General features: G+C 43.4%; 1 protein-coding gene across 18 annotated transcripts in view; it reads left to right on the top strand.

Moving 5' to 3' along the window:
• The window catches only part of CACNA1D (calcium voltage-gated channel subunit alpha1 D), a 303,873-nt gene that overhangs the window by 166,007 nt on the left and 110,072 nt on the right, over window positions 1-27,794 (top strand). For 10 of the 18 annotated variants that reach the window (XM_086697896.1, XM_086697898.1, XM_086697895.1 and 7 more), the window contains exon 8: window positions 1,910-2,013. In XM_086697896.1, the coding sequence (XP_086554022.1) occupies window positions 1,910-2,013 (104 nt within the window). Of the gene's footprint in view, window positions 1-1,909; window positions 2,014-2,554; window positions 2,659-27,794 lie in introns of all 18 variants that reach the window. The other 8 variants (XM_086697894.1, XM_086697903.1, XM_086697910.1 and 5 more) reach the window with 1 other exon arrangement.

Below are 27,794 nucleotides of genomic sequence, written 5' to 3'. Positions count from 1 at the left end.
TGATATTTCTGATCCAAGCAAATGTGACTCTGTCCAACACTTACACCTAAGAAATTAAAAGCTTCCTTAATTAAAAAAAAAAAGTGCCCTCCCAAGTGGAGCAGACTGCCGTTCCTAGCATTCCCTGGAACAGCAGACTGGGGCCTGAACGAGGATGGGTAGAGCATTTGACTTGGCCACTGACTTTGCCAGCGCTATGCGGGACTGAGGTCTCCTGTTGGGAGTCCTGGACTTTGCACATCCTTCCCTCACCCCATGGGCATGCCCTCCCCTGTCATCTGCACTGCTCCTGCAGAGAGGAAACAGGCCCAGAGAGGTTTCCATGGAAGGCCCTGACTCCAGGCTGGGCTCTGGCCCACTACACTGGACAGCCTGGTTCTTCTCTTCCACACACCGAGTTTTTAAATAAGTTTAGTGGTGGTGTTGCTTTGGAAGAATTACCCTGTGCCTTCCTGCTGAAATTAGTTTATCCAGCTTAATTAGATCAACAATTGCAGCCACGGCCCTGGTTCATTCATTACTCTAATTGCCAGTGTAAGATGTGCAGAGTGATACGAGTTCTATTAAGCACATCAATTTTCATGTGGCCAAACAGGTGTTTCATAAGGGATTTAATGTCCTCTCCCTAGACTTCGGCAACAGATGTTAGGTCATTTTTTTTTTTTTTTTTTATGTTCTCTTTTCCTGTTTGGCTTCTGCGTGAGGCAAACATAGTGAAATACATGCGCCTCATTCTGTAAAGCTAAAATCTGGAGCCAAATAATGTGGAAGAAAGCACATGCTTAAAAGCCTAAGGGGCTTTCACCTGTGAGGCAAGAACGGTCACTCTTCCCGACTACATATAGTTCTACTGGCCAAAGATTCTGGGTGTTCCAGCAAAGTCAGGCAGAGGGGTCATTCATTCTGTCCCTGGACTGGTCCTTAACACCTCCTTCCTCGGAGAAGTGTTTGCCTAATGTAACACTGACCTGTGCTGCTGGCAAGTTCCATCTAGCCATGAACCTTGAAGCACCTCTTTGCTCCTGCATGAAGGCTGCTCATGACCAAACCTCCCCTGTGACAGTCTGCCCTGGGGGCCAAGACTGACTGTGATGCTTGAGCTTGTTCCAGTAGTAGCAGCACAGGGTTCCTTTGGACCAGCTTTCTCTCACCTGGTGTCAGTCAGCTCACAGCTGGAGCCAGCTCTCCCAGGTGGCTCATCTAGGTCAAGGCTAGATGGGGGGGTGGGGGGGTGGATAAGGGCTTCTTTCCTTCTCCTGGGTCTGTCCTCAGGTGCAGTTGGGAAACATCTCATTCCCAAAAGCACTCTTGAATGTGTGTCAGCTAGTTGACTTCTGAGCACTTTGTTTGCATTAATTTGGCCCTGCTTGCACTCACTGATGGCAGATAATCTAGATATCAGATGGGTTAGGTTTCTTTGGATTGGTTAGCTTCCAATGGAAATGTATTATTTCAGGTGTTGTTTTAAAGAACTTACCCAGTTAAATGTTGCAAGTTTGTCTCTATTAAGACTTTTCCACCATTACAAAATTTAAAAGCAAGACGTTCTAACAACTTGGGTAGGGTAGAAAATACTTTCCAGATAAGCACGAGCTTTGTCCTCTACCAAGATCTATTTTGAAAGTCCATGATCAAGACTGTTTCCAGTGAGAAAGAGCCAGATTCCAGCTGATTTCCCTGCCTGTGTCAAAGTGTGCTGTTATTTGCCCCCAAACTTTGATGACACTTTGTGTGTGTGCGCGTGTGTGTGGGGAATATATAGTGAATGTGACTTGGCTACTGTTGTCTCTGATTCAAATCTAAGTAAATGTTTAATTCAATGCATAGAATGCTGTCTCTAATGTGACCCTCGCTCTTTATTAGATTCTCTTATTAACCTGCTCCTATGAGACTATCTTATTTCTTGCAGATGAATGATGCTATGGGATTTGAATTGCCCTGGGTGTATTTTGTCAGTCTCGTCATCTTTGGGTCATTTTTCGTACTAAATCTTGTACTTGGTGTATTGAGCGGGTAAGCTACACCTCTTTCATCTTGAAAGCAGAGTCCTAAGGATGGTTGCCAAGACCACACAGGTTTTGCTAGATGGGGGCAGCCGGGTAGGTGCCAAACACATTCTGTGTCCTCTGAGATGCTTTCTCTTCTGCTGAGGCTTCCCAAACCAAGATGCTTCCTGGAACCTCACCAGCCTTCATGAAAGAAAGCTATGGAATGGTTATTGACCAGAAATTAATCAGCATTGTTGCTTGGGATTTAAATAGATTCCATTGCCTGCCCTTTGTCCTAAAATGAGATACACTTATAATTGCTTTATTGGTCTGGATCCAAATATGCAGATTAATTGGTACAAAACAGTAGCTAAATGAACTGGTCCTGGCTGACTTTTGGTGGGCCATATTTGTAGATTTCAGCAGCACAACTTGTCCTTACCTGAAAACACAAGATAGAGCGAGTCTTCACTCAAAGCCCTGAGTGGTCTGGTCTGGCAGCTCTTCCTGGGGCTCCGCTCTTTAGTAAATGGATAACTGATAACTGATCTCCTTACATTTTACAGGTAAATGATGCAATAGGATGGGAATGGCCATGGGTGTATTTTGTTAGTCTGATCATCCTTGGCTCATTTTTCGTCCTTAACCTGGTTCTTGGTGTCCTTAGTGGGTAAGCAGTCAGATCCATGTTGCACACTCTGCTGGTGCCACGTGTGGGGCAGCTCTACATGTCCCCCCAGCTGCTCCCTGCAGCTTCTCTGCATGTGTGTGGACTCTGACGTGCCTTCTGTGTGTTGCTTTTGGATTGAACTGTGATTCTCTCTGCCTGTATCTTGTCTGTGAGGTTCTGTGTTTCTGATGCTTGCCAAACATTATTAATTTAATGAAAACAGTTCCCTGAAGCCAGGTACATTAGTACATCCATGTGCAGACGTGGATTGCAAGTGAGTAAAAGGAGTCCCAGCCTTGGTCTCCCCCAGGAAAGGCCCTTTGTCTTTCGTGGCTTTATTCCCATTTAGTACATAACCTGGCATTTTTGAGTCACCCATGGTGTGGCTTGAATATTTCCAGGGTGTTTCAGATTTTATTGAGTAGGAGGAATAAACCTAGATTCGCACATAAACCCTGAACAATTTCAAAAATCTTACATCCTTCAAGTCATTTATTTGCTTGGTTGTCTGCTGCTGTCACTATGAGAACTATCCCTCTAATTCATGATTGGTCTTAACTTGTGAAATCTTTAATGCAGAGTAATGACCAGCTTTTACAAATACACTTCCTATGGGGCTTATAGTCCCTACCACTCGTTCACCATTTTTGAAATTTCAGTTTGCTGCCCCCACTTAGTGGATGACTCCCCATGGAGAGGAGTCTCTGTAGAGAGTGGAGGCTGCCTCTGGAAGGGGATCCTGGTATTCCTGGGCTCTGCCCTGCCCATACTTGGAGATGCTGTCCGAAGCCCCTCGGGTGACTCTGTATCCTCCCCACCCGCAGACACACAGAAAGGGGAGCACCCCTAGAAGGGAGAAGGGGCTCTCTGGGCTCTCCCAGAAGCTGCTTCTGAACATAACCGCTGCTGGGGGCCGGGGGTGCCCATCTCCCCCCAGAAGAGCCTTTGTTACCCACTGCACTCACACATCCTCAGGAAATACTTGAGGTGGTACACTTGATGCCACGTGAGTGTATCCTCACCTGTTTTTTCTTCTTCTTCCCAAGCCTGTGTCTCGGGTGGGGGGCAGGGGGTGCCATGCCTTTGTGGAATGCTGAGTCCCTGAGGAATCCTGTGTTGCATCTCTCTGAACACTGCCTTTTCCAGAGCAGGGCTCACAGCTTGTCCTTCACCTCTGCTTCCTTTCCTCGTCTACCCTCTAAACTGCCCTGCCTGTCTTCAGGGGATAATATATGTGGTCAGTTTTACACCATGGATGCACGCTGTGGCGGGAGGACCCCCTCAAGAGATGGCCTGGTGAGGGGAGTGGGGACTGGGTCGGGTTGAGGGTATGACAGCATCATCCACTCCCAGCAAAGCTTCCTTCTGTCTACCGATGAATGGCCCTGCAAGCCCTTGTTTTAAAGTTTGAACACTTTAAAAGTGCTTTCATCCTGATGAGTCTCTGTAGACTCAGGTTAGCATTGGGCTTAGAAGGGTGGAATTTATCCCTGGAGAAACAGCACAGCTCTGGTTTTGCGTCAGGAACAGTCCACACAGGGTTAACAGCAACTCCGTGCTGCAGTCCTTGGCTCCCCACGTCTCCCAAGTTCAACCAAACTGACTGAGGCCATGGAAACGACTAATTTTAACAGTGCCAGTGACATGCCTTATCTCTGAGCTTCCCAGAGCAGGAGCCATCGCCCAGCTGTGATGAAGCAGCTCAAAACGGGTGGGGGGGGGGGTGGGGAAGGAAAAGATGAGAGGAGGGGCTCCTTATTATAATGGTGGGCATTAAATGTTGACCCCTATGGAGGATAAAAACAGTACATGCTCATGGAACAACCAGGTTACTGGGATATATTCTAGGGAAAACAATAAGTAATTTTAAAACATTTTTGTACCGAAGCAAAACTACATCCCTTCTGAAGGAGAATGCAATGGCATGTGAATTTTTAAAATCCAAGACTTCCCAGTGATTTCCACAGTCCCTTCCTGCTGTTCCCCGGCTCCTAAGGGCTCCTAAGGGTCTCCAGCATGAGGCCACTCTGGAAGGTAGTGTGGAGAGGTACTGGGTGTAAAGTGAGAACCGAGGCTGCAGGGCAGAGCCTTTAGCCATGCTCGCGAGTTTGCCTAGCATTTCCTGCTGAGCCAGAGGCTAGGCAAGCCAGATGTCTAAGACACAGAGGCTCTGGGCTCAGGCTTCCGTTGTCTGGTGGGCAGACTGTTGTCAAGCAGCGCAGGATGGCAGAGCTGGAGCAGGGGTGTAGACCAAGGGGCTGTGAAGACTGCATGTCTGTGAACTGGCTCTTGAAAGGCGATAAGGCGTCTGCGGGGGAAGACCGATGATGACGGACATGCTCCCACCTCCCCAACAATTCCCCACTCCTCTGCCCAGCGAACTCCCCCTTGACTGGTCCCCAAAGCAACAAAATCAAAAATCAAAAAATCAAAAGAAGTCATTCGTATGCATTTTCTTGTGAAATTTTTTAAAATTTGCTTCAACCTTAGAGTTCTTCACAATTTTTTTTTTTTTTAGGAAACGCTAATGGGATCACAAAACCAGAGGGATGTAAATATTAAAAGCAAGATGACTTCCATTGCATAGCCCCTTAGGGACCACCAGACCAGCACACATGTAATCCTTAAAGCACTGAATTAAAAGCCTCCCGTTTTAGAAACTTAAGACCATGCTATTGCCTTCTGGTGAAGGATCGCTAAATGATGCTTGTGTGTCTTTAAGTCTGTTAACTACTTGGAAATACTTGTTTCTGCTACTTGGCTTTTTCTTTTTTCATGTGGCCATGCCATCCTATTGTGTTCGTGAACTGATTTTAATCTGCACACCCGATCTGGTGTTGGTACATTTGTAAAGCATTCTAAGCTTTGGAAAAATCTTTGGTTTTACAACAGCTCCTTTTCTCAAGGTGAGTATGAAGTGTATGAACTGTACACCCTGTGTCACCAAGCGTGAACACAGATGAAGACTTTGCTCTCTGACAATAGTGCTCTATGGGGGGTTGGGGCAGGGGAGCCAGGAATGTCTCTAGCTCATGTTGCAATTTTACACGAAGTTGTCACTGCGGAGATGGTCCCGTTATGACCAGGGATTGGAAAGAATGTCTCATGTAAGTCTATAAGTCAGGCAGATTATGTCTCTTCTCATGATGGTTTTTTTGTTTGTTTTAGAAGATTGGTGATTTTTTTTTTTTTACTTTTAAAATTGTTCATTTAACTTCTTGTCCTTTTTGAGGTTTTTGTCAGTAAACAGGCAAAATAAGAGGACTATTGGTGTTCCAGTGCTTTGTTTCTTTAGAATCCCTGCCAGATTCTCAGGGGGAAGAATGGTGGTCCCGGGCTGTGGGTTCACCTCTTCCCCTGCAAGACCCACCTGATGCCAGGCATACCTGTGGTACGGCCCCCAAGGTTTGGTTCAGGCCCCCAAGAAGAGATTGGTAGATGAGAAGACCTGGGTTCTGGTCCTGCCATTGTCACACACCAACTCTGGGGACTTTACTTGTAATCCTGAGCTTCCATCTCTTCGTCCCTCAAATACGGATGGTCCCATCCTGCAGCTTTCCCTATAGGGTGACTGGTTTTATATCTGGTAATGAATGTGGAAATTAAGGATTTTACTCATTGAATGTGTCTTCATCCTAAATCCATGGACCTAAATCCTAGTCTCCTTTCTGGGTGAAGCGGGAATAGACACGGGGGCTCTTTGGAAATTAAAGTGTACCATTTTCTGGATTTCCCATAAAGTGACCAAGAGAAATGAGCTTTGTATACACATTAATTCTGTACTCTGCGCCCCCTCAAATGGAAGCCTTGGAGGTTCTTTGTCAGCTAATTTTGCAGTTCCAAATGGTTGTGACTCAAGTTCTCTCTGACAGTGATTTTTTTTTTTTCACAAATTTGGGGGCATGGTATTTCTGTAGCATCGTAGTTAATCAGACTGGCTTTAGAGTTAGATAGCCAAGACTTGATTCTTTGCTCTACCTTTTACCAACTGTGAGATTTGGGGCAAATTACTTATCTATTTGAGCCTCACTTTCCTGGTCTGTGCAATGGAGTTAATAATACCAACCATATTTTGTTGCTCGAGGATTCAGTGAGCTAGAGCGTAGCATAGCTCTTTGTTACTGTGGTGGCTTGAGTGAGAGTATATAAAATGTGATTTGATGCAAGAAAAATCTAATCAACTCAGCCCTTTTAAACTAATAATAATTGACCAAGATTGGCTTGCTTCAGTGGAAAGTCAAAGTTCTAGAATATTTTTAAGTGTTTTATTGCATACACACGTGTATATATAATGACATAAGCCAATGATTACTGAAGGATATTATTACATAAACCACCTCCTGGGTCTGCTTTAAGGAACAGATTAAAATCATTTTTAACTTGTCTATGAATTCAAAGCTTTGGTTTTGTCAACATCTTAGGGAAAATATTTGAAACACTTTCTTAAACAGGCTTTGTCTGTTAGAATATTCTTTGTAAATTAGGTTTTGTGACCTAAGATTGAATGTAAACCCAGCCCACATCTGTACATTCAAAGTCCTTTATCTCTAAATTAATCTGTGTTCTTTGTGTCCCAATAAGTTTCAGTTTACCAGATCACAGATATCTTTTTAAATCACTGATCCAATTTTATATTACTAGAGGCCTGTTTATCTTAACTTCGGAAGTTTTGAGGGAATATGGATGAGGATGAGGTGAAACATTGTAGAAAAGCAAGGGCCATTTTCTTTCTTATATATTAAATATAATATATTGTCAAATTGGTTTCCATACAACACCCAGTGCTCATCCCAATAGGTGCCCTCTTCAATGCCCATCAACCACTTTCCCCTCTCCGTTTTCTTTTTTTTTTTTTTTTTTAATATATGAAATTTATTGTCAAATTGGTTTCCATAAAACACCCAGTGCTCATCCCAACAGGTGCCCTCCTCAGTATCCATCACCCACCCGTCCCTCCCTCCCACCCCCCATCAGCCCTCAGTTTGTTCTCAGTTTTTAGGAGTCTCTTATGCTTTGGCTCTCTCCCACTCTAACCTCTTTTTTTTTTTTTCTTCCCCTCCCCCATGGTCTTCTGTTAAGTTTCTCAGGATCCACATAAGAGTGAACACATATGGTATCTGTCTTTCTCTGTATGGCTTATTTCACTTAGCATAACACTCTCCAGTTCCATCCACGTTGCAACAAAGGGCCATATTTCATTCTTTCTCATTGCCACGTAGTACTCCATTGTGTATATAAACCACAATTTCTTTATCCATTCATCAGTTAATGGACATTTAGGCTCTTTCCATAATTTGGCTATTGTTGAGAGTGCTGCTATAAACATTTCCCCTCTCCATTTTCAAACCAATGGATCATTCTGAGTTTTACCATTGAGGTCTTTCCATCCCATTCTAGTTCCATTGAATCGCAGGGTCTACACAAAGACTCAGGCATGGCTATTTTACTAAGAAATAGCAGTATAAAGAGAATGGGGAGGGAGAGGTAGTCGTAGTGGTGAAGTATGAACTGTGTTATATCAAGATTTTGCGGAATAGGATCAGGTTTGGGGCACCATCATTTGCACCCTAGTCCATTTGAATTCATACTGTCATGACCCATGGTAGGTCAGAGATTGCCTCTGATTTCCTCCCCTTGAATGTTGGCTCAGGAGACAAAACATAGCAGGGAGATGATAGTTGTATCACTTGTGAATATTTTCTAAGTGGAGACATAACCTCTTGGAATAGGCATAAATATATAAATTATTCATGACTGGGATTGGATTTTGCTCTCATTCAACACTTCACCAGCATCTGCTGATTGAAAATGAACACTAGAATTTCTTCTATACATACTCCTCTGGTATATCTCATCTTAGAAGAGTAGTTGGGTTGCTTATAGCCTTGAAGGGGTGTTGTTAGGTAATGGGATAACTGGGCTGCCAGTATGATTGGGTGCCACTATATCACAGACCCAAGTTGTACTGAGGTCAAGGATTAATTTCATATATTGACTGGCAGACTGAGAAGGCACATAGAAGTCTAATCTAGAAATGAAAAAGAGGGTACAGGGTTTTCAGTAGATCATATGATTTAAAAAAAATAGATTTTTCTTTGTGTAATTAGTGATTATGAGGATCATGCTGCCAGAACTCCAGACAGAGGCATCTTTAATGATCACTTGTAGCAAAATAATGCTCACATAATTTAGCTGGGTTTGTCTTTGGTTTGAGTACGCTAATATGTGAAAGATGTGTCCACACAGTTGGAGGATGTTTCTTTTCTTGAACATGGAAGTAACCTGAGTGAGGTCAAAGGTTGAGGGAAAGATCCATGGCTCTTTAGTAACTTCATCTGGTTTGGCTTTGGTAGAACCAGGGATTAAACCCCACTTTGGCTTTGAATGGAAGAATGCTAAATTTCCTTTTACTGATGAAGAACCAAGCTCAACATTAATATATACGTTTCAACACTGAACTTTCTTGTTGCAGAGTTAAAAGGCTGTCGGGGGTAGCTGGCAGCAGCATCCTGGTGCTGTTGGTACCATGGTACCTGAAGTGCACAGGCTGGTAGCCACACCTGACATTAACAAGTGAGTGGTAACCTCTCTGGCGCTGGCTCGCAGCTACTGTTTCCATAGAAATGGCTGTTGGGATCGGTGGAAACGAGGTAAGTGAAAGTTTTCGCTGATCCTTGTTTCCATCAAGCTGACGTCTGTTTCCCTGGCAACAGCGGTGGACAGCAGCCAGGCACTAGCAACAGATTCAGTAGAGCTCTCTCGCTTGTCAGCTGTGGCTATCATCTGTTCCTGACTGAGTTCCTTTCTTCATAAGGCATAGCAAAGGCCTCTGAGGACCAGGGGGGCACCTCTGGCCACGTGTGCCCTCCTGGGCACCCATTTTGCCGTTGGAGAGCTCTGTGTGAAGCAGCAGCTGCTCCCGCCGCTGTCTTCCCTCCACCACCCTCTGGGTGGTTGATGTACAGCCCAGGAGAAGGGGAGACGTAGTTGCAGGCATCGGTGTTGCAGGGCAGGGCTATTTAGTCTGTTGATTCCAAGTCCTGGGGGGAGAGAATTCATTACAGTACTTTCGTACACAGACCCGGCTCTTCATAAACTTGCTGGTAACTTAATGGTCAAAATTAAAGCCATAATTTTCCTGTGCTCCCCTTTCGATTGGAGGCATTAATAATTGCTATCCCTTTTACAATGAGAGGGATGTTTATGAATTTAATCATTTGACTTCTTGGGAGAAACATATTGATGATTGCTCCTAAGAAGCTACCGTCAACCTTATGTCTTTTTTTTTTTTTTTTCATTCCGTGTCATATTCTTGGGCAGGCTGGTAAAACTGCTTACAGAGATCAAGTGTTGGTAGAGCTGGGCAGCTCAGCATGCAAAGACCAGTATGTTCATAGTACAGGGAGCTCTTCTTTATTAAAGTTCAGCCGTTGTTCCTTTCTTGGAGTTTCATTTTAATATTTCAGCAGATGTATCCTGCCTCACGAGTCTGCTTTCCCAGGTCCCACAAAGTGGAGGGGAGCAGTGATTATTGCCCTGGCGTGGGAGATGAGAGCACGTGGGTAGAGGGATGGAGCGAGTTATTGAGCAGTGTCTGGTTTTAAACCCTTAAAGGTGTCATTAAAAAGTTTTCCCTCTGAAACAAAACAAGACTGATATTCAGAGCTGTATCTCTGAGAATCAAATGAAGATATGGGTCCACAGTGTTACAAGAATTTAGACTGTCTAGAAGAGCACAGAAAAATTGTGGGTTTCCTGTCTCTGGAGGGCTTTCTGAATGACTGTGTGCCTCACCAGTCTGGACTAGGAAAATATGCCTGGAGGCAGTATTGAGGGCTGACCCTGTACTGCTTGGTTGGGTTCAACATAACAGACTAATAAGAAGCAGAAAATCCTGCTAGATACTTTTCTTCTCTGAGATTTGTTAAGAAAAAAAAAATGACTTATTTAATGCATACCTCTGGTAGGAGATACATTTGCCAAGTACCTACTAGGCACTGGGTTTCTAACAATGAGACAAAGCAGAGTTTTTGTCTTTTTGAAGCTTCTTTTATCTAATGGAGGAGACAAAGATTATAGTTATAAACTTCTGTAAATTCTTTGAAAGAAAGGTAGGTAGTGCTGTGAGTATTGAAAGGGTAGAGCTGACATCTAGGGGCTGAGGCAGAGAAGAATGAATGAGTCGCCATCATATCCAGGCAAGATGGGGAAGGAGGCTGAGGGAGGGCATTCCAGACAAAGGAAAAGTTATTCAAGGCCCTGCAGTAGGAAGGAGCAGAGGATGTTGGAGTAACTGAGCAAACCAGGGTGGCAGGCACCCAGGGAACAGGGAGAGGAGGGTGGAAAAAAGAAGACTGATCAGCAAGACCCAGATCAGTAAACGTCGTTCTAGGTCATGTCACAGATTTTGGTCGTTAGCTGAAGGGTAAAGGAACCATTGATGAATTTTAAGCAGGATGTATGTGACTATATGGGTTTTATGAAAATTATTCTGTGTTATGATGTCTTCACCTTACCTTCAAATGCGTCAAAAAAATAAGATGACTTTGTGAATGGGTAGAAGGATGATAAAGTGATAGGCGATAGGTGATAGAGAAAATGTAGGAAATGTTAATTGTGAAATTTAGGTGGTAGCCATACGGATGTTCCCTGCATAATTCTTTCTACTTCTATGAAAATTTGAAAATTTTTGTGACAAAATGGAAAAATTTGCGTAGAGAAATCACTCTGGCTGCCACAGTATAAATGGATATGAGGAGACCAATTTCAGACTGTTAAAATCTGCTTCCAGCCACAACATAGTAACAGTTCCAGAGTGGACCTTTTACCATAAACGGCTGTAAAACTGGCCAAGATATATGAAGCAGTTTTTTTTTCCCCAGACAATAGAAATAGGCAGCACAGGCTTAGGATCCCTAAGAGAAGGGAAACACATGAAGTAAAGCCCCACAATTGTCCTGGCCTTCTGCCTGGAGACACTTTCAGAATTGTGGCACGGAGAGGCAGAGCCCAGCAGAGAACAGCAGTCTATTTGCTGAAGAGGCAAAGAGCAGAGTGCAGGCTGCCGAGACAGCTGGAGTTTTCAGGGCAGAGTACTGGAGAGGGGTGCAGAGAAGGGGCTCCAGAAATCTAACCGGGGATTCTCTTAAATCCTTGATTATAAACTAAGCTGCTGTGTGCCAGGCGAGACTATCGAGGCATGGTGGAGAACAGCTGTTTAGAAAGCTGTGAGCTGCTGGAAACCTCCGATGCTGGGAAACAGAGTTCTGACCAGTTGGATGGGACTGACCTTGATGAATACATTGGACATTCAGTTGAGACTTCAGATAAGCTAGGCCTTGAAAGGGGGGCTACTTTACTACTACAGTAAGAGCTACTCTAGGCCTGCCTTAACAGAGCTTAAAAACAAGCCTCAAAAGGTTCAGGTTAAGTGGCCAATTAATTAAATGCCTGCCAAAACAAAAGTCAACACCTATTACAGGAAGACACCAAAATCCAGATGTTCTCCCAAATGTTTCTCCGCATCATTAACGATCACAGGATATGAAAAGATGCAGGAAAACATCCATAATCAAGGGGGGCGGGGAGTCAGTGGAAAGAAATTGAGAGATGACAGCAGTGCTGCAGTTAGGAGTCAAAGACTTTGAAATTGCTACTATAAACCTGTGTAAAGAATGGAAGGAAAGGATGGATATATTAAAGAAACAGATGGCAAATCTTAGCAGAGAAATTGAGGCAATACAATATCTGGAATAAATAGCAGATGGAACACTGGAAGAGAAAAAAGATCAATGAAGTCTTAGGACAATAATAATCTGATATATGTGGAACTTGAGTCCCAGAAGTAAAGGAGAGATTGGAGAGGAAAACAATTTTTAAAGAAACAATGGCTGAAATGTTGCAATTTTTTTTGAAAACTATAAATTCGAAGTCCAGGATGCTTTATTAACCCTAGGCAGTAGAAACATGAGGAGAAGCACATCTAGACACATCAAATTCAAATTGCTGAGAATAAAAACTAGAGTATTTGAAAAGAAGCCAGAAAGGAAAGGCAATTATATGCAGGGGGATAGTAAGATCATACACTGATTTATTTTCAAAATAATGTAAGCCATAGAACAATGAAATGGCATCTTGCAAGAGCTGAAAGAAAAAAAAACAGAATTCTGTATTCAGCAAAACATTCTTCAAAAAGGTTAAGATGAATTAAAGAAATCTTCAGAGAGGATTGTTCACTAGCAAATCTGTACTACAGGAAGTGTTAAAGGAAGTTCCTCAGGCTAAAGAAAATAATACCAGATTAAAAATATATATACATAAAAAAAAAGGAATACCAAAAATGGTAAACATGAATAGAGAATTTTCCTCATTTCTAAATTTCTTTAAAAGATGATGAAAATAATAACAGTTCTATGGGGACTATAATTGTAAAAAAAAAAAAAAAAAAAACCCTATATGACAACAATAGCACAAAAGATAGAATTAAATGGAACTTTACTATTGTAATGTTCTTACATTATATGTGAAGCAATATACTATAAATTCATGCTGGACTGTAGTAAGTTAAGGATGCATATATGAATCTCTAGAGCAATGGTTTAAAAAATAAAGTGTTATCTTAAAAGCCAGAAGAAGAGATAAAATGGAATCATAAAAAGTAGTCATATTTAGGTATTCAAAATAAGGCAGGAAAGGAACAAAGAACACATGGGATGAACAAAAAACCAATAGCAAGATGGTAGGCATAAATCCAGCCACATCAATAATTGCATTGAATGCAAATGGACACATTTTAATTAAAAGACAAATTGTTAGACTGCATAAAAATGCAAGATGCTATAAATTTAAAGACACAGGTTAAAAACCAAAAAAAAGTGTGGTAACTATATTAATACCACATAAAAGGAATGTCAATAAAAGCAGTAGTTCCAGAGATAGAGGTGTCTCATAAAGGGATCAATTCATCAAGAAAACATGATGATTCCAAATGTGTTGCCACCTAATAAGCCTTAAAATACATGAAGGAAAAGCTGTAAAAATTAAGTGGAGAAACTGATAAAACCACAAACATTGATGAAAGTTCTTATAATCCCCTTTTGATAATTGATAGAGCAAGGAGATCAAAAACACTAAAAATAGATAATATCTAAACACTATCAACCAAATTGAGATAATTGATAATTATAGAACACTATATCCAGTAACTACAGAATACACATTCTGTTCAAAAGCACAGGGGACATTAACCAAGGTAGACCACATATGGGCAGTAAAAGTATCACTCAATCTCACAAGATTGAAATCTTAGAAGTGTGTTTTTTTCTAACAGCAATAAATGTGAAGTAGAAGTCAATCACAAGCTGTCTAGACGGTTCTCCAAATATTTGGAAATTAAATAACTCTAACTTACAATTCAAGGAGAAGTATTACAATAAATATTATAAAATATTTTAACCTAAATAACGAAAATATAACATGCCGGAATTTACCTTGTCCACCTAAAGGAGTGCTAGGAGGGAAAGTTATAGCTTCAAACCTTATATTACTAAAGAAGAAAGGTTTAAATTCAATGAGCTACATTATTATCTAGAAAAAGAAGAGCAAAAATTTGTCCAACTTAAGTGGAAAATAAATAATAACAGAAGTCAATAAAATAGGAAACACAATACACAATGGAATACTACTTGGCAATGAGAAAGAATGAAATATGGCCTTTTGTAGCCATGGAACTGGAGAGTGTTATGCTAAGTGAAATAAGTCATACAGAGAAAGACAGATACCATATGTTTTCACTCTTATGTGGATCCTGAGAAACTTAACAGAAGACCATGGGGGAGGGGAAGGGAAAAACAAAAAAAGAGAGGGAGGGAGCCAAACCATAAGAGACTCTTAAAAACTGAGAATAAACTGAGGGTTCATGGGGGCGTGGGAGGGAGGGGAAAGTGGGTGGTGGGCATTGAGGAGGACACCTGTTGGGATGAGCACTGGGTGTTGTATGGAAACCATTTGACAATAAATTTCATATTAAAACATTAAGTAAAAAAAACAAAGACAGGGGCGCCTGGGTGGCTCAGTTGGTTAAGCGTCCGACTTCGGCTCAGGTCATGATCTCGCGGTTTGTGAGTTCGAGCCCCGCGTCGGGCTCTGTGCTGACGGCTCGGAGCCTGGAGCCTGCTTCCGATTCTGTGTCTCCCTCTCTCTCTTCCCCTCCCCTGCTCACACTCTGTCTCTCTCTCTCTCCTTCAAAAATAAATAAACATTAAAAAAATTAAAAAAAAAAACAAAGACAAAAGTGGACTCTCTGAAAAGCTTACTAAAATCAATAAATCCCTAGCAAGGCTAATCAAAACAGAAAAAGCAAATTATAAATTATCAGTATTAGAAATAAAAGAGGGACATCAACACAGACGTTAAAACAATAGCGAGAGAATAGGGTAAAACATAGGAGAAATGGGCACATTCTTTGAAAAACATAGCTTATCAGAACTGATTTGAAATAAAAAACCAAGGAGCCCTATATTTGCTTTTTAAATGGAATTCAAAATCACAAACCTTCTCTCTCAAAGATAACTAGAGGACTTGATCCCAAAAGTGAATTTTGTTAAACAACTTACAAAGAAATAATGCTACTCCTAGGAAAAACTTTTGTAGATAATTGATTGAGTGAACATTTTCCAAATCATTTTATGAGGCCAGAATAACCTCAATACCAAAACTAAAGAGACCTAATAATAACATCTTTCACTAATAGGACATAAAAATTCTCAAATATTAGCAAATTTAATCTAGCAATAGGAAAGGAACAATACTTCAAGACCAAGTGGGGTTTATACGAAAAATACAAAGTTGGTTCACTGTTGGAAACAATGTAATTTAACATATGAACCAAATGAAGGAGAAAAATTACATGATAATCTCAGTAAATATAGAAAATGACACTGACAGTGTTCTATAACCATAATAAAAACTGGGCAAACTGGGAATATATGTTAACTTCCTCAATCTGAAAAAGAAGGTCATCTACAAAAAAACAAAAAAACTAAAACTAAAACCTCACAAAACTATAACTATCTTTAATGGTGAAAGACCAAATGCTTTTTTCCCTAAGATTAGAAACAAGGTAATCATTCCTCTCTTACTGCTTTTATTCAACATTGTACTGGAAGTACTGGCTAGTGCATTAAGGCAAGAAAAAGAAAAGGCAGAATGATTAGAAAGCAAAAACTCATTTCTATTCACAAAGTGACCAAAGACCTGTTAGAATTAATAAGTGAATGTAGCAAGGTCACAGGATACAAGGTCAGTATACAAAAATTAATTTTATTCCTGTATAGAAGCTGCAAGCATGTGGAAGCTGAAATTTGAGAACATATTTATAATAGCATCAACAAATTAGAATACTTAGGAATAAAAATAAAGAAAGATATGGAAGAGCCATACACTGAAGATTACAAAACACTGATTAATAAAATTAAAACTGGTCTAAATAAATGATGATGTCTTATCATTGATTGGAAGACACAATATTGTTAATATGTCCATTTTCCTCCAAATTTCTGTGTATTCAATGACATCTCATTCATAAAAATTAATAGTTTTCTTTTTAGAAACTGACAAGCTGATTCCAAAATTCACATATAATTGCAGATTACCAAATAATAACCAAAACAATCTTGACAAAGAACAAAGTTGAAGGACTTACACTGCCTGGTTTTAAGACTTACCAAAATGCAAAGTAAATATAGTGTCATTTTGGTATAAAGATAGATATGTAAAATAATTGAATGGAATAGAAAATCCAGAAATATATAGGGTCAATTGGTTTTTTACAAAGGTGCTAAATAATGCAGTGGAGAAAAGATGATTTTTTAAGTTAAAAAAAAAGACACCATGACCCTTAGGTCACACCAGACACAAACACTGACTTGAAATGGACCATAGATCTAATTAAACAGCTAAAAATATAAATTTTCAGATGATTTTTTGTCTTAAGAAACAAGAAATTGAGAGAGTTTCCACACACTGGGGGAAATATATTCTCTCTGGATGGGTAGATAGATAGGTAGATAGATAATCTGAAAGAGCTATAGCTAGAATATGCAAAGAACTCTTAACAGCTACAAATATAACCCAATTAAAGATTGGCAAAAGACTTGAACAAATACTTTGTAAAAGAATATACAAAAACAGCCAATGTGCATGTAAAGATTTCAATATCATCAGCCACCTGGGAAGTGCAAGCTAAACTGCAATGAAATACCACTACATATGTAGTAGAATAGCTAAAATAAAAAAGACAATACCAAGTGTTGGCAAGAGTATAGAGCATCGTATGTACTCATACATTGTTCATAGAAACATAAAATGGTACAACTACTTTGGAAAAGTTTGTCAGTTTCTCATAAAGTTAAAACAAAAACTTAACTGCATTGACCCAGCAGTCCCATCTGTACAGGTAAAGACCCAAAAGAAATGAAAACCTCTGCCCACAAAATGACTTGTCTGTGAACATTCTTAGAGCTTGGCTCCTAGGAGTTCCAAACTGGAAAAACCCAACTCAACAGGCAAATACACAAATTATGGTGTAATCAGAAATTGGCATACTATTCAGTGGGACAAAGGAGTGGAAATACTAATACGATGTTATTGATGAAGCTCAAAAACATTTTGCTGAGGGAAGAAAGCCAGATGCAAAAGAGAGCATATGGTGCGATTCTATTTATATGAAGTTCTAGAATAAGCAAAATTAATCCATAATACAGAAATTAGATCACTGGTTTTCTGGAGTAGGAGGAAGGATGGTTGGCTAGGAGTGGGAATGAGATAACTGGGTGGTGGTATCCACGTTCTGTGTCTTGATTGGGGTGTTTGTACAGTAGGTGTTAATGTTAGCTAAACCACAAACTTAAAACACGTGGATTTTTATTCATAGCCTGTATTTTTATAAAATTGATTTAAAAATACCTTAGAGTAGAATTAAGAGATACTTTGTTTCTGAGGAAGATGCAGTAGCGAGCACCGGATTAACCCTCCTACCTGAAACAACAACAAAACTAAAAACAGAAAGTATGTGAACACTGGACATCAGGCAGCGAAGGACAGGGACTGATCCCTGAGAAACAGGAAGGAAAGTGAATGAGCACCATGACTGCCCCAGCTCACTGGCTTGAAAGAGTTTTGGGACCATGGCATGAGGAGGAGGGACCCAGGTGGAGCCCTGTGATTTCTCGCAGTTGAGAAGACAAAGCTAAGAGTCTGCAGAAACCACGGTGGCTGGAGTATGCAGGACAGAGAATTGGACAGGAGGACCTGCATAGAATGAGAACCCTGGAGATGAGCAGAAGGCCCCCCTCCACATGCAGCAGAGTTTACTTTTTAGTACCTGTCTGCGAGGAAACTACCTAAGACTAAAGGAAGAACACTGGATTGGATTACAAAGGATGATGTTCAGTGCTAACAGGGCCTGGAACACAGCCTGTTCCCACCAGCCAAACTGGAATAACTCATAATTCATGGGACATTGGGCAAAGTACTCAAAGGATTTGCCCAGTTAGTGAGGAGTAACTAGACCTAGATGGGGAAGGGCTCCAGACTAATCTAGCGGAACAGTAAAGCAAGACATGAAGGATCAGTGTGATCCAAGTAACTGTATCTCAGAACAAAGCACTAGAATATTTATAGGAATACAGAATATCTAACACCCAACAAGATAGAACTTACAATGGTTAGTGTTCAATCAAAGGTTACTAGGCATGCAAAGAAGCAGGAAAACATGACCCATAATAAGATTTAATCAATCAGTTGAAACCAACCCAGAACTCACACAGATGCTAGAATTAGCAAAAAGAACATTAAAAAGTCATTATAACTGTACTCCGTATGTTCAAAATGTTAAATAGAGACATGGAAGGTACAAAAATGTATAACATTAAAAAAAAATCAAGATCCTAAGAATAAGTCTAATGAAAGATGTACAACACCTCTTCTACACAAAACTTTACTGAAGGAAATAAAAGAAGACCTCAATAAATGGAGGGATATATGATCATGGGTGGAAAAGCTCAAATTTATTAAGATGGCAAAAGGTAGTATTAAGAGAAGTTTCTTTCCTTCATAAAGAGAAGAAAGGAAGAGAGGATGGGCCAGATATAAGTTTGGTTTGATGGTGGGAAGCTGGGAATATTCTTGTGTAATTTCTAGTTTCTCTGAAGCAGAAAGCAGGTTCAGCTGCTGATGGTAAGGGGATAGCTGGTAGAGTTGGATGTTTGAAGAGCGTGGAGAAGACTCACATGAGTCATTACGGGGAACTGAGAGAGAGTGATAGGTTGTGTTGAGGTCTTATGTGAAGCTGGTGGTGAGGGACCTGCGTTGATGTCAGCCTGTCCTACCCATCCCTTCTCCAGCTAGGGAAGAAAGAGGCATTCGAGCTCATCTAGAGAGGGTTTGCTATCTGTGTATAGTAAAGAGATGGTAGAAAGTTTAGGTTACTGTCAAGAACTTCACCGAATGGATCACTGATGGATCATGAAATCTAAGTTAGATTAGGAGGAAAGGAGAGACGTAACAGACGGGGAGAGAATGGAAAGGTCAATGGATTGGGCATTTCAGAGAGGTAAAAAAAAAAAAAGTGCCTATCATGGGAGCAAGGAAGTCAGCTGTTAGGAGAGGAGGTTATGGTCAGAAAGCAGAAAGCAGGAACTTATGATGAAGTTAGGGATGATAAACATTTGAGGTGTGGCAGGGATTGGGTAGCTGAAGCAGCATGGAGGAGATGGCCTTTGGAGATTAATATGTCAAGGAATTGCAAAGCTAGGGGTTGGCAGGGTCAACCAAGGGCTACCGGAGTCCCCCAGGAGGATGGTAGAATGGAGAGGAAGGCTGGCAGCCAGGAGCCAAAGTCTTCAGGAGGTTGGCCAAAGACAACCCTAAGGAAGGGGAGAAGGCCACTTGCCCACCGGTACTGTCCCTGAAGAGATGGGATTTTTTGTGTAATTGACTTTTACAGCAGAATGAAGAAGTATTGGTCTAAATGTTAAGAGGAACAGAAAAGCAAGCAACTCCACCTTGAGGAGGGATCTGGAAGGACTGCAAGGGAAGCAAAACAGAAAGCTCAAGGGTGACCCAGGTTTCTATCTAAACAAGGAGGACAGTGTCCCTTTGAAAAGGTGGGGGGGCATAAGAGCAGGAATTCCAGAGGACACAGGGAAGGCTTGAAGAGGGAGGGAAGGCCAAGTTAGTGGCAAGGATGTTCAGAGGAATGTGGGAACAACTGTGCACTGGGCGATAGGGATAGGGTGTTGGACATGTGCTTTCCTCTTTGGGCAGGCATTTGCTGGTCATCAGCAGAGGGAGCAGAGGCTTGGTGGTGAGGTCTCCTGAAGGGGGAGGGTTCTCATTCTGGGGCAATATCAGCCCTTGTGGTTTGGGCTCACCCAGCCTGAGGTGAGCGCCAGAAGCTTCGGTCTCTCCAGAGAGCAAACGGGGTGCTGGTCATTCCAGCAGTGTGGACAGTCCAGCTGAGGGTCGAGGACTCAGTGCTGCCCAGCTGCAGTGGCTCCTTGGCCAAGGAGATGACCAGTCACTGTGGTTACTGCTTCCCACAGGTCATCATAGTGGGCAGAGCACAGGTGCATGGACCTGGCTGTCATCCTGGTTACATGCTTCTTGCAGATGTGATGTTCACCAGTGGGCTTCTCTTCTCTATGTTGGGGTTTTCTCACTCCTGAATCTGGATGGCCCCATCCATCTGTCACTTCTCTTGCAGAGCTGTCCTAAGAGCCAAGGAGAGAAATGGATGGGAAGAGACCTGTAAACTGAACACACCTTCCCAAACACGAGGTGTGCTCAGCATCAGCCAGACTGCAGCCTCCTTGAAGGAGACTGTTTCTGTGTGTTTGAAAAGCCTTCTTATTTGCACTCCGGACGCCTACTTGCCGGCTCCTCTCTCCAGGGCGCCGTAGCTTTTCAGGACCCGAGTGGCACTTGAAGTGCTAACCTAATTTCTCTAAGTCTGATTATCAGAAGAGTCGGGTTTGGATTCAGGGATAAAATATTAATCTGTTCAGAACTAGATCATTCCCTTTAAATTCTGCTTTAAAATAAATCTTGGTCTAAGTTAAGTTCTCTGCTTGCACCTTTGGAGCCTCCAAGCGTTTGCAGATTTTTGGCTTCTAAGTCTGGGAGGCTTTTGCTGTATCTGAAGGAGTCTTAATTCAGTGGGTGATGGCACTGTGCCTGCCAGGAGGTGTGCTGTTCCCAGAGCCCCACCTGACCTTGAATCCTATGCCATTCCTGATGAGCCGGCTTACAGAGACGTAACTGAGGAACTCCAGGGTCCAGCATGGAGGCCAACTGTATGCTTTTCCTGTCCCGCCATCAGTCATATGCATGTTAGCATCTGCTCTGTACCTAGCAGCGTGCCCTAGGCATATAATGGAGGGCTGGAACATCAGAGAGGGCTCTCCCAGGGAAGCCAGGCTCAAGGTGGTCATTTGTAAGGAAAGACATTGAAGGAAGGACATTTGTAAGGATATAAAGAAAGAAGGGCATGTTCCAGATCCCGGCAAGTGGCGAGGAGAGCAGGGCCTGGTGCACACGTGTGTCCAGAGCCAGGGAGGCTGCCGGGGTGCTCTGGGCTGGCTCGCGTGCAGTGGGGCAGAAAATGGGTACGGAGCTGGGAAAGCCCAATGGGAGAGGCAGGGTTTTCTCTTTAACTGATGGGAGCTGTTGAGGTGTTTGAGAACAAGATGATGGAGTGGAGCCAGACCTGAAAGGCAAAGCTGGGGCCCTGCAAGGTGGCATGGAGTGAGGAGAGTCCTGGCTGGGGGGCTCTGACCGTGAGGTAGGTGTGAGGTGATGGGTGGGTGTGGTGGTGGAGATAAACAGGAAGGGCTTGATCAGAAGGCGGTTGCGGGGCCTCTGAGATGAGGAGGAGAGGTCTGTGGATTTGGTCATCAACTCTGGGGTATGGATTGTGGGAGAGGGTTTTTCTTTATTCCTTGTAATTGTTCACTGAGCCACTAAAACAGGTGCCAAGCACTGTGGCTAGGTGCTTTATATCGTTTATTTCTTTTTTTAATGTTTATTTATTCTGAGAGAGAGAGAGTGAGCATGAGCAGGGGAGGGGATAGAGAGAGGGAGAGAGAGAATCCCAAGCAGGCTCTGCACTGTTAGCACAGAGCCTGACACAGGGCTCAGACTCATGAACCATGAGATTATGACCTAAGCCGAAATCAAAAGCTGGACACTCAACTGACTGAGCCGCCCAGGCACCCGTATATAGTTAATTTCATTTAATCTTCTCTAGTACTTTAGTGACGTGCTCTTGCTTCAGGTTTACAGATGAAGAAAGCAGGGCTCAGAGAGGTCTTACCTTTCTGAAAGTCACACAGCTAGTAAGTAAGGAATTCCTGGTAAGCCAGGAATTAAGTCTCAAGCTTCTTGTCTCCAGAGCCCAAGCTGCTTTTCTCATCAGGTGGACCCTCTTTCTGTGCCAGGTGAGGGGGCACCGTGGGACCCTGTCTACCCAGGCTGGGTCTGTGCTGATATTTCCCGAGTGGCTGTCTTCTTTATGTTCCATCAGCATCTTTCTCCCCCCAAATTTATCACCCGAAGCAAAGTGGAAGAGTGGAAGACAGAGGCTTCAGAGACATTGGTTTCTTTTTCTTCTTAAAAGTGCTCGTGAACAAGTCTCATTGTAGCTCAAGTGGTCCTTTTGGATCCTTTACCGGGGATGGATCTCTCTGAATCCCCGAGTGTCCCTTGTAATATGCTGCTCATTCCCTGCTCTCAACTAAGTGTGATGGTCCACAGAGGGCGCCTCCCGCCCATGCTGCCCTCCAGCAAGGAACCCCTCCTGGGAGGGAGAGGCTCGCTCTCCTTTGTGTGCTGCTCACCAGCCGGTTTGCCTTGGAGGTGGCCATGGGTGGGATGGGGCAGAAATTCCCACAGGCATTGCTTTGAGGACATCCCAACAGATGGGTTTGGTTCCAGCTTCTTCTCTGGGCCAGCGTTGCTTACCTGTGGTCAGACCCCACTGGCAGCAGGCGGGAACACAACGGCACTTCAGGCGGTAAAGCCAGGCCCGTAACACAGCAAACTGTGTTGGTGCCTAAGTAGGACATGCCCTGGGGTCGCTGCTACCTGCAAACGTGTTTATGTTTTAATGGTTCTGCCACCCTCCTGAGTCAGACTTCAGGAACACATTTTCCTTATTTTTCTTTAAAAACTGGAATCTGACAAGTCTAGCAAGAAGTTTCTCAAGTGACTTGTTAAGTGGCAGTATTTGAAGCCTGTCATGGAAGATAGGACGTCGGCTTGGCTCATCTGATTGGGAATGATGTATTTCATTCAGAGAAAGTGATAAGAGACGAGAGAACCCATGTTTTTGAAGAATGCCTCTTAAAACACGTTTTCTGCAAAACAGATTGAAACAAGAAATCTGTAACTTTCAGCATGCAACCTGCATGGGAAATTTTCTGCCGGAAGCACTAGAATGTCTTTGGTAGCCATGGAAACTAACTCTTCAAAGAGAAAGCAGTTCTTCTGTCCTCCAACAAGGAGATGCAGTGAAAAAAAGAAAGTGTATTTCATTCTAAGATGCCAGATACACTTTATTTCCCTGGAGGACTTTTTAAGACTTTACAGGACTCTGACTGTCTTCATTTCTATTTGTTTTTTAACGGGTGCAATTTTAGGTGATAGAATGTTATGTGGGCATTTGTGATCAGATACATCCATTGCAGAGCCCACAATCCATGTCTTTGACATGATGGTTATTAATGTAAGACCTGAGACTATAAAACTGTTTATTAAAATTCAGCCTCTTCATACTGAGCAGCGGCCAACGATTTTGACAAGGAATTGATATACAAGGATAAGAAAGACACGGCCCCTCCTTCACAGAGCTTATGGTCTAATGTGTAAAAGAAAATATTAAATAATAACTGCAGTGCTGTGAAATAAATTCTACACAAGTGAGTCTCTTATCCAGGAGACTCTAAGGACGTAAGAGAAATGTCCTTCCAGGCTGATCCAGCGAGTGGGTGAGCATCGGGAAGAGCAGTCAAGGTTAACATAGGGAACAGCACGCACACAGCTGTAAGATCTTTGTGCCTCGGAGGAGAGGAGTGAATTTCAGGATGGCCGGAGCACAGAGTTTAAGGAACAGAGTTTAGAGAGGGCCAGGAGAGAGAAAAAACCGGACAGATCATGCATTAGTTCATTCCCTCCCTGTCCCTGTCCCTCGTTCAGTGCCATACGTACCCAGTCCCCGAGGTTTGGTATGTGTAGGTCTGCTCAGCTGCTCTTCACAGCAGATAACCTTGTCATTAAAAGCTAAGGGGAAAAAAAAGTTAGGGAAACGCCTGCTTTGAAAATGGTTCATCTTCTCAAACGATGGACATTTTCTATTTAAAACATTTTCGTAGACTTTTATGTCAATAAAAGTAGTCAAGGGGCGCCTGGGTGGCGCAGTCGGTTAAGCGTCCGACTTTAGCCAGGTCACGATCTCGCGGTCCGTGAGTTTGAGCCCCGCGTCGGGCTCTGGGCTGGTGGCTCGGAGCCTGGAGCCTGTTTCCGATTCTGTGTCTCCCTCGCTCTCTGCCCCTCCCCCGTTCATGCTCTGTCTCTCTCTGTCCCAAAAATAAATTTAAAAAACGTTGAAAAAAAAAAAAAGTAGTCAAGGACATGAAAAGGGGAGCATTGGTTTGAGGAAAAATCTCTTAAGACACCCAAACCTTTGTGAACAGAAAAATTAGGAGGCACTGACACCCTTTACAGAGAGTCGCCGTGGGGGTTATTTTCAGGAACGAGTTCCCAAACAATGGTCATAATGTGGTTTGATGGAAAAGCGATTGTTAAAATACTTTCCTCCAACATATTCTCTGTGTAAACAAAACTCCTCCATTTTCTCTTGTCCCTCTTACCAGCCTGTGGGTCCCCCGCTTCTTGGAGGCCTATACCTCACTTGCCATTGAAGGACGCGGTTGCAGGTTACATTCCCCCCGCCCCGGCCTTGCCCTGTGTCCTCTGCAAAGGAACAGGTCTTAAGGATGGCATCCCAAAGCCCACCTCTGGCATTCTGGCCACTCCTCTCATGCAAAGAGAGCCTCCTTGGGCTAATGCCGGGCCTTTTGTGGTTGAGGGAAACTGGAACAAAGCCAATGATTTTGATGAACTTTGAGCTGGAACCCCTGCCGCTCATTTAAATTTTTTTATGGTGGGGCTCCATAGCTTAGGGGTTAGAGCACTAGTCTTGTAAATTTTTTTATGGTGAAACACCACACATTGTTGATTCTTTTTTTTTTTTTTTTTTTTACATAACACCTCAATTCCTCAAACAGAAACTGAGTTTACATGCTTTCCAAAGAATTAGATTTAAACATAAAAATATTTTTTGAACCAAACTACTTTTTCATTCTGTTCCATTTCCTTTATGTCTACGTAGGGGAAATGATTTAGGTCTAAGGAAGACTGGCCTCCACTGACAAAAACTTGCTTGCTTCTTCAGCTCCCCCCTACTCTGCCTTTTTAAGAATGCTGCTTGTGCGTATGTGTGAATTTCCGAGTCCTCTCTTTTCACTGGAAATCTGAGTCCCAGTGGCTCTGTTGGCTTTGCTCACCAGAGGTTTTTACACTTGTTTGTGCTGGTTCTCTCTCTGTCTGTGCACAAATTTCAAAGCGTTTGTCTAAATTTTATTTGTGTTGGTCTGGTTAAACAAATAGCGTTACAACCCAAGAAAAAACCCTATCTCTAAATCAACATGATTTCCAGTGGCCCATTTATTTTATGGGGCATTTGAGAAATAACAAATTCCAGAACAAATTGTGCAGTGGCTGTCACGTGTGACCTGAGTTGCCATACGAATGCAATGGCTTGCTTCAGGCTAAGTGATGTCTCTCCAGTGGTGTTGACCAAGCCAGGGCTCCCAGAGCACAGGTTGTCAGGGCCTGTAAATCCTGGCAATGTCAGGGTTTGGGAGCTCTCTGCAGTGTGGGGCATGTGCATAGGGACTCTTGGGGTGGGGGTGACTGGCTGGCAGATTGTCTCCCTGAGCAGAGAAGGACAACATGTGAGGGGAAGTGTACTATCATCTTTGCTAAGCCTGAGTTGGGGCTCTGGAGGAAAATCAGAATGCCGGGGGTAAGTGGTGCATTCTGTCTTGACCCACCCCTCCTGATCCTAACCAATGAATGTCCAGTCTACACAACTCCTATGCCAGGAGGCAGTGGGATCAGGATGCCTGTGGAAAGAGCACTTACTTTGGAGCCTGGTTATCCTGTTTACTGAGCGTATGATCCAGGGGCAGTAACGCTACCTTGTTGAACTGCAACTTTGGCTTCGGTGAGATGGGAGTGGTAATCCTTGTCCCACACCGAGGTAGTGAGGAGCCCATGGGACAGCATGTAAAGACACTTTAAAGACCCCAAATAGAAATCCAAATACACAAGATGTTTGTTTCTGTTATTACTACAAAGGGGCCATGACCCGAACAGGCTGTCCTACAGGAAACTGAGGCAGCACCCCCAGCTGTGCGGGCTTAGATTGTTGGTTGACAGGTGGGACCCTGGGCCGGTGCAGTTACAGGTACAGGACCGTGGATTCGAGTTGTGCCTGTCTCAGAGCCTTCTACCTGTTCTTTTCCTTCTCTTCCCCACCTGCAGGGCTTTGCTGGAGCCCCATGTGAGTGTCCCGGGGGGTGTGGCTGTACCATCCCTCTGCAGCCAGAACCCCACTCACCCCTTGCTCTGACTCCCTCAGCCCTCAGGCTTCTTGGTAATGATGCCAACAGACTTCTTGGCTGCCAGGACTAAGAGAGAGCACCAGGCTGCTGCCATGGGAGGAGAGCAGAAAATGAGGAAGGGGTCACTTCTCAGCAGTGAGGGGTCCTGCTTTCCCTTTGAGCCACAGAGGAGGCCAGGAGGGTCTAGCCTCAGCCATGGTTGGACATAGTACGGGGCGGTGTGTTGCAAGTGCTGGCCTGGGTGAGAAGAGGGGATGTCGTGTGGGGTTGGGGAAACACAGCAGCAGGATCTGTACCACACCTGGGGACTCCAGCTTTCCTGCTTTGGTGCTGGTCCTCGACCAAAGTCTCCATCTCCATGCACCCCCTCCAGAAGTTGCTGCTTTCCATGCTGCACATTTCGTCTTTGGTGCACTTCGACTATTAGAGGTTTCTGCCTTATATTGCACTGAAATCACTCTTCTTCCACTTCGACCCACTCCCTGGAGCACACAGGGGGCCTGCTTCCTCTATTCCATGGCAGCCTTCTGGAGATCGAGGACCAGGAATGGGGCTCTTCTGTGGTGTCTCATCTCTATCTACCTTCCTGTTCATCTTTCCTCTGCCCCCTGCCCACCTGCCTACCTGCCTTTGTTTCCTGAATGCATGGGCGTGGAATGTTCCCATGGCAGGAAGTGGGGGCATCACCTGGCCCTGGAGGAAGGTTCATGTTAGCAAAGAAGATGACACTGGGTGGGGCAGACCCAGGGGACCAGCATGAGGGAGAAGAGGTAAAGATGACCACAGTGTGGGGATGGCTGGGGGTTAGCAATGACAGCCCTCACAGGTGCTTTTCCAAATAGTCCATGAAAGTTGGGAATTTTATCAGAACATGTTACTTTTGATTCACATTGTTATTGCTGTCGAACCTACCCCATCACTCAGTGTTTCCTGATTACCTCTGGCCTCAGCACCATTTTCTTATTTTTATCTCATCTTTACATAGAACTCCTATAAAACAAAGCTGATAAGGACTCTTCTCCTATCAGATTTCTGTTGGTTCCCCATTGCTTTCAGGAAGGTAATCCTAATCCTCCCAAAATAGTTTGGGATTTAAGCACCCCCCCCCCCCCGCCCCCGCCCAGACTGACCCAAAGCTGTTTCTTTGTCCTTATCCACTCATACTGCTACCCTCTTCTTTCTCTGCCTCCCATGTGGCCCACGTGGAGGTCCTTGGAAGGGCCGATTCAGGAGCTAGGTGGGCTTGTCTGACCAACCTGAGCCTCTGTTTCCTCGGTGTCTGTGTAATGAGGGTAATAACAGCCCCGCCATCACCACTGACCATCTGCCATGAGGATGGGCTTAAGGCATTGGCCTGGGCTCTGTCAGGGTTACCTCGCTGAGGAGGCCGGC

The sequence above is a fragment of the Puma concolor genome, chromosome A2, assembly GCF_028749965.1.
Source record: "Puma concolor isolate L17-30 chromosome A2, mPumCon1.1.hap2, whole genome shotgun sequence".
Lineage (NCBI taxonomy): Eukaryota > Metazoa > Chordata > Mammalia > Carnivora > Felidae > Puma > Puma concolor.
This window is presented reverse-complemented; position numbering and strand designations above follow the sequence as displayed.